This window comes from Mchenga conophoros, linkage group LG12, assembly GCF_057382185.1.
Source record: "Mchenga conophoros isolate Kocher_MC1m ecotype Shallow Benthic linkage group LG12, M_conophoros_male_GT1.1, whole genome shotgun sequence".
Taxonomy (NCBI): domain Eukaryota; kingdom Metazoa; phylum Chordata; class Actinopteri; order Cichliformes; family Cichlidae; genus Mchenga; species Mchenga conophoros.
The window spans coordinates 36731648-36738330 of record NC_140537.1 but is presented as its reverse complement, the minus strand read 5'-3'; the positions used below and the strand labels follow the sequence as shown (position 1 = coordinate 36738330).

At 41.6% G+C, this 6683-nt stretch overlaps 1 protein-coding gene across 2 annotated transcripts; it reads right to left on the bottom strand.

Moving 5' to 3' along the window:
- Positions 1–3: 3 nt before the first annotated feature.
- grsf1 (G-rich RNA sequence binding factor 1) lies at positions 4–5794 on the bottom strand. Of its 2 annotated transcripts, XM_085295577.1 has the most exons (10): positions 5451–5794; positions 4252–4396; positions 3999–4154; positions 3713–3847; positions 3151–3289; positions 2924–3033; positions 1611–1735; positions 1402–1537; positions 463–514; positions 4–87 (listed from the first exon to the last, which is right to left on the bottom strand). In XM_085295577.1, the coding sequence occupies exons 1-10, from the start codon at positions 5649–5651 to the stop codon at positions 84–86; spliced, it is 1203 nt and encodes a 400-aa protein (XP_085151703.1). In that variant the 5' UTR covers positions 5652–5794; the 3' UTR covers positions 4–83. The 2 variants fall into 2 exon arrangements, with proteins under 2 accessions (XP_085151703.1, XP_085151704.1); XM_085295578.1 differs by lacking the exon at positions 4–87 and having other exon boundaries at positions 459–514.
- Between the last annotated feature and the right edge of the window lie 889 nt (positions 5795–6683).

Genomic DNA, 6683 nt, shown 5'->3' with positions numbered 1-6683 from the left:
TGCTTTGTCTTTGACACCAGGAATGTTTATTCGATGTCCACGTGAGGCTGGAAAATAAATATGGGAATCCTGTGTGTCAACGTTCACCTGCAGAAGAGGGAAAAACAAAACGCGCTCAGTCAAGGCAGCTTAAGTTTTTCTCTGGGTTACACTCAGTAATACGTGTTTAACCTCTTTATATTTTCTAATATTAGTTTTACATGTAAAATCAGTCGATCCGTCCATGAATAAGAAACAAGAAGAGGGAAGGATCGTTGTACGGACCTCAGAGCAGTTTGTCTACGACACATTTGCATCCTTTCCTCTCCAAGACTTTGAGACCAAATATTTTCTCAGAAAAAGGAAACGGCACTGTTGGACTCTAGTAATTATTGGTTTACACAAATAGGGCCACTCCACTGTTTTATGCATAACTTGGTCTCTTTTAAAAGTAAATTAACTGATGGTAGATGTGTTTCCTACCTGCCGTCACCGTCTGCAACAGAGTTGAGAAATAACTCGATGTATCGCTCGCCTGAAAGAGAAGAACCAAACAAAGTCAATATGCCACCGATCAGTAAGCAGCAAAGACACGCTTTAGACATTTAGGCCAATATTATTTGGATCACAGAAAAATATATAAAGAGCAGAGAAGACTCAAATTATTCTTGTTTTTCTGATTTACGACGTTATCACAGACATTCAGGAGAGAGAAAAGGGGGGCATGGGGTGTACTAGACCACATTAATTTCAATACTTTCGTAGCATTTTTCATATTGAAAGAGAAATAATATCAAATACTGTGTTAATTAATTATTGTAATATTTAAACATGTAAAAATAAAAGCTTTTTTTCACAATTCCATAAAAATGCACGAGGGCCATTAAGCTCGCTGACCTGAGGGTTGTTGGTTTGGACGCTGAATTATTATTAATATAACATCTGTTTTCAGCAGCACAAAAACTTGCCTCCTATTAACGTCAGAAGGTTTTCCAAGAAGACTGAGTAAAGATAACGTTTTTATGCCTTAGTTTAGATTGCATCTATATCTTATTTCATTCAAGTTTGACATTTGACTCGAGATCATTTCCAGAGTTTTGCATTTAAAAATGTTTTAAATGTAATTTTAATACGAGGCGTACGATCAAAGAGTTTATTTCGGGGTTTTGACAGATGTTGTATGCAGTTAAACTTTAAAACATTCAAGTTTCTAAAATGGAAATCAATGAGAAGTTCATTCTGAACTCATCTTTTGAAAATGTATTGTGGCTCATTTATAAGACAAAAGTATTTCTTATCCGATTACTCAATTAGTTGATAAATTACTCGATTACTAAATCTATCGACAGCTGCTGCCCTGGTAAAGAGTTGAACTAAAAGCAAAAATAAACAACGCTGTGAAAAGCTCACCAACGGGCTCACCTATGTTCATCCTGTCTTTGGACATGGCGGCCACGGCGTCTCTGTGGCAGTGGAAGTAAACGTCAGCCTCTCCGCTCGGCCTGCCGTCGGGACCGCATTCGATCAGGATCTTACACACGGCCAGAGGACAGAAGAACTGCGAGAGAGAAACACCGACACGTGAAATCACCAAACTCAGCTTCATTGTCTCAACACGTGAACAGCTTTACCTTCACTATGTCTTCCCCAGAAGCCTGGAAAGGAAGTCCCCTCACGTGGATGTAGTGTAGCGGTACGGTGGAGCTCTGAAGGTGAAGTGACGGAGGAGGCGAAGCAGGTGATCTGTTTTCAGGGGCTAAAACAGGACCCATTACACTGCTGTCTGTTAACCAGGCTCATGTATCATTTGGGCTTGAACTTCCATAAATGGCTGAAATATCATCAAATATTCACTGGAGCTATTAAAGCTTGAAATGTATGTCAGAACATTCACATTACACATGCTGGGAAAGGAATGTGACAGTGACACTGAAATACATTTAATCTATACCCCCCTCCCCCGATGAGTCTTTATCAAGGTAGCAGAATTAACACGCCAGAGGGACGGGCCACTACCAGCACCTGTTGCACCGTATTGAACCCATAGAGGGCGCCAACTGTGTTGTATATGTCAGGTCATTTAAATGCTTTCTACCCTATAAAGCAGCGGTCTCCAGCATTTTTTGCGCCACAGACCGGTTTATGCCCAAAAATATTTTCACGGACCGGCCTTTAAGGTGTCGCGGATAAATACAACAAAATAAAACTAGTACCGGTACCGAAAAAAAAGATTTATTCATAACACACGTGAACAGACCCAGGAAAACCGAGTTAACGATAAAAACGATAACAAAATAACGCTGAAAACCGATAAAAACCCTGAAAACCATACATTTCACACCTGAGCCTCTACTCTCGCGGCCCGGTACCGGTCCGAGGCCCGGGGGTTGGGGACCGCTGCTGTAAAGAACAAGAAAGTCTTTTTTAAAATATGGCTTCTAACATTGAATTGGCACGTGTAAGAGTTGTCCACATGAAGAGTTTTAACTCCTCTCTGTGTTACCTGTTCGTTACATCCTAAACTTGTCTTATCACATCTTAAGTGTAATTTATTTTCCCATAAATGTATCCGTCTACCGAATGCCGACTGATCGACAAGTAGGCTGGGATTGGGAAAGGAGCTAGAGCAGAGTTCACTGGGAAACACTGGTCAAACTAACACGTGTACACAGGCAGACGCATTTCCAGAACCATAAAACACGCTTTATTCCCACCAGAGATTTGAGGAGAGGATGTGAGGCGAGAGGGTGTTTGGCTAACTGAGACACCGAAGCCTTTGAGCCTCTTTTCAAAACAATGTTAAATATGATATTTTGCAGAGCCACATCACAAATGTTTTGTTGTAGCCACTCCTGCTGTGCTTCTTTTTATTTGTTTTATGTTTATATTCATATTTTAAGTGTAAGATTTGCACGTTTTTCCAATTCCAATTAAAATTCCTCACCACTCCTCCGGTCCACTGACTGAGGCCCGGACTGAGACGGAAATGGACTCGTTCTCTTCCTCCAGGTCGAGTGAATCTCATCTCTTCTGCTGGGAAACACCTCGATGTATCTGCAGATATTAGAAACAGCACAACAAGCAACAAACATGACAAAAAAATAAAAGAGTGCACTTCTTGGTCACCAGAGAAACATCCAGGTGAATTCGAGAGTCAGTGAAGCTTCCCACCTGCTCCCTATGATCTCTCGGTCCCTCTGCAGCGCTTCATCAGCTGCTTCCTGAGACGTGAACTGCACATAAGCCACTCCAGACTTTCTTCCCCTGGAGTCTGTGACCATGGTGATCCCGTTCGCCATTATCTCCAAACCTGTGAAACACAGCTTGTTAAGATAAAGTAGTTATAATTCTTTTCCCCTTGCATACTTTCACCTTTTCAAAAGGCTCAGTGCCAGTTTTCTAACTGAAAGCCGTGTGCTCAGCTGCTCATGTTGGGAGGTGAAACAAATGAATCCTACGAATGTGATTTACCAAGTTTACCAAATCATGCATGAATTTATTAAAAAATAAATAAATAAGCAGGACACTGCCAAGACTGTAAGTGATAACATTTTATTTAGCCACAGACGATGAGAATTTTACTTTAGTTTTCTTGTCTTCAGACTAATAAGAAACCAAAATCATTACCAAGCTCTACTTACATTCAATAGCTAACGTTTATTTGGGGTTTTTTGCAACTAAATCTACTGAGTTTACACTGACAAGAGTCCCATACTGTAGCAACACAGTGTACCTGAAAAGAAGTGGACAATGTCATCCTCAGTGCAAGTGAAGGGGAGCCCTCTGAGCAGCACCACGCCATCAGCTCCTAGAGGCTGGGTGGCTTTCTTCAGGATGACTTCAGCGTCACCGTTTGTCACTTCATACACTGAGACAGGACAGGAGAATGTGTTCTTGTGAGTTAAGCAAACATGACTGCTTCTTATTTATTATAAATAAATGTCTGTTGTCAGGACCCTGAAACTGAGTTTCCCTTCAAACCATCAGTCTTTGTCAAGGACTTCCTGTTTGGAACAAACCTTCAACATATCGTGGGCCGAGGTACTGCCGGTGCTTCTCCAGTGCTTTGCTGACGTCCTCCTCGTGCTCCATCTCGATGAAGGCTCGTCCTGACGGCCTCCCCAGCCTGTCCAAAGTCAAGTGGATGCCTTTCACCCCATCACGTATCCTACACTCTGGTACATGGTAATTGCAAAAAATAATAATCTCATTTAATTTATTCATATACTGTGTAGTTACAAAGTAAAGGTGTGCCACTCCTCAGACTCCCACCTGAGAAGAACTGCAGAAGGTCCTGAGTGGTGCAGGACCATGGGAGACCTTTCACCTGCACGATGTAAACCTCCCTGGACTCTGGTTTTGATTCAGGATGATAGGCCGGCAGAGGTGGGTAGTCATCCTCATAGGTTCCTCCTGTCTGGAAGATGTAGAGTCAATTAAATCAATATATCAGTGTGAAATGATCATACATGCTCGTTTTATCCACTGATACAATTTTAACTGTATGTGATTTTATATTGTAAAGGACTTTGTCACTTCTGTATTTGCATCTTTCTGGTCACTGCTAGGTTAGGTCCTACCTGCACCAGGATCAACTGTATTATATGAAAGAGATGCTGCAGTGAAAAAAAATTAAAGGAACCTTTTTGAGAAAGAAACGGTGGTGAAAGAAACAGTGGTGGTAGACGTCATTTGGATGAGTGACAAAACGTTTCTCCCAATGAAAACTCTACGTTAAGATGACCAGAATCAGTCTTTTGGGGTTCTGTACATACAGTTTTTATACCCCTTTTAGTGAAAGGGAAATGAAAGTTAATTTAGATAATGCTTCAGGATAGCTGCCCAAATAAGTGCCTGGATGTGTTTCAATGACAACGACATGCTGCTAGAAGGACCATGTAGTCATCAATTCAAGTTGATGCTGCTCTTCAGTAACACCTGTCAAATCCCACAATTATAGCAGCTTTATAGTGACTAGGAGTCGGAAAGCAGCCACGATAGCTCAGGTAGAATAATTGTATGTACTGTAGAAGGCAGGTGGTAAACCTCAGAACCAGCTCAGGTCAACTGACCATAGCCAGACCACAGAGACATAGCTCACATTAGAAATTACTTATTCTTTTTTTCTGATAGTCATTTCCTCCACTGCTCTCCTACGCCGGAACTAAGGAACCCCCACACTAGCCCCTGCCAGAGTGGGTTTGGTACAAGTGCTTTCCTTTACATGAACAGGGATATTTCTGTCCTGGAGTTTCGCATATAAGGGACACATTTCTAGATGAAAGTTCATAAAAAGCACGAATTTAAGTGTCTGATGCTCCCCAAACAAAACATACGCCCGTGGCGTTAATAAACTCTTCTAGAAGCATCTTCAGAGCAGTTTTAAAGTATCTTCTCGGTCTTTAACCGTCTCTAGTTGCCTCTGTGACCCAAACACATGCTAAACCACGCGGGGCTGCTCTGAGACTAACCTTAGTACAGAAGCGGCTCTGGCTGCTTCTAACTGCGGGCTGCAGCTCGCACAGTCTCTGGAAACAGGCTGTCCGGGCCGCCGAAGTCAAAGTTCGCTGCTGAGTGAAGCCGCACATGCGTGAAGCTGTCGGTACCGTTAGCTGTCTGACTGCGACACACCGCCGCAGTAAAAACCACAGAGATTTACCGCTGCAGGACATCGTAGCCGAACCAAGCCGGAAGTCAGGTCAATAACAAAAAAGAAATGAGGCGCCCGAACGGTGTGAGACCGGGTTTCTCTTAATGTAGTCGGTTAGCTTAGCTAACTACCGGCTTAGCATCACGATAACCTGTAAATGAACACACTCACGTGGGTCGGTGACAGTCAAGGGCAGAGCTCGAGAACGTGAAACTGATAGTTAACAGTTTCACATTCTCAATATCCGGTTTGGATTTTCACAATAAAGGTCTATTTCAAGGGCAGGACGCTGCTCTTTCGTCATAATTCTATTGTATGGTTAAAAAAATCTTCAGCTTTGGTTTACTTTTTCTTAGTTCCAATATGGTATCTGACAGGAGAACCTTTTTTTAGAAATCACAATAGAAATTACGACATGAATGCAGCTTTTCAGAAAGCAGTTGACTTGGCCATGTGGACATCTCAAGTCTTTATTTTATTATTTGTGTTAGTGGATTTTATAAGTTTAATAATCTGGCTAATAACTGTTACAACTGTTGTTGTGTTTTTATTATTTTTTTCAAAATGTATTTTTTTAAATTAAATGTTATTCATATAGCACTAATGCACAACGAAATCACCTTAAAGCACTTCATGCTTTACGTTAATGACGTTAAAAATAATAGAGAGAAACAACCATAAACCCCCCCTATTAGCAATACTTGGTGAAGGTGGGGAGGATAAGCACACTTTTATCAGGAAGAAAACTCTGGCAGAACCAGGTTTTGGTCAGTTGTGATGCAGCAGTAAAAATTTTAAAATATTAAAATAATATTTGTCATCATTCATGACTGAATTATAGAAAAACAAGTGCAAGGGATGATTAACATATTAGTAAGACCTGCTGTGATGTATGGTTAGGAGATGGTGGCACAACTGAGTGGCAGAGTTGAAAATGCTCAGGTCAAATAATCTAGAGACCACAGAGGAGATTCAAGGATGTAGTGAGAACATGCAGAGGGCTGGCGTCACACAGAGGAGGATGCCAAGGACAGGATGAGATGGAGGCAAGTGA

What these genes read in the sequence shown, in the direction of transcription:
- grsf1 (XM_085295577.1), bottom strand. Translation starts at nt 5,651, where the DNA reads ATGTCCTGCAGCGGTAAATCTCTGTGGTTTTTACTGCGGCGGTGTGTC. An exon ending in CATTGTCCACTTCTTTTCAG is followed by an intron (nt 3,290 to 3,712) that starts GTACACTGTGTT and finishes TGTGTTTCACAG; the next exon opens with GTTTGGAGATAATGGCGAAC. An exon ending in CGAGAGATCATAGGGAGCAG is followed by an intron (nt 3,034 to 3,150) that starts GTGGGAAGCTTC and finishes TAATATCTGCAG; the next exon opens with ATACATCGAGGTGTTTCCCA.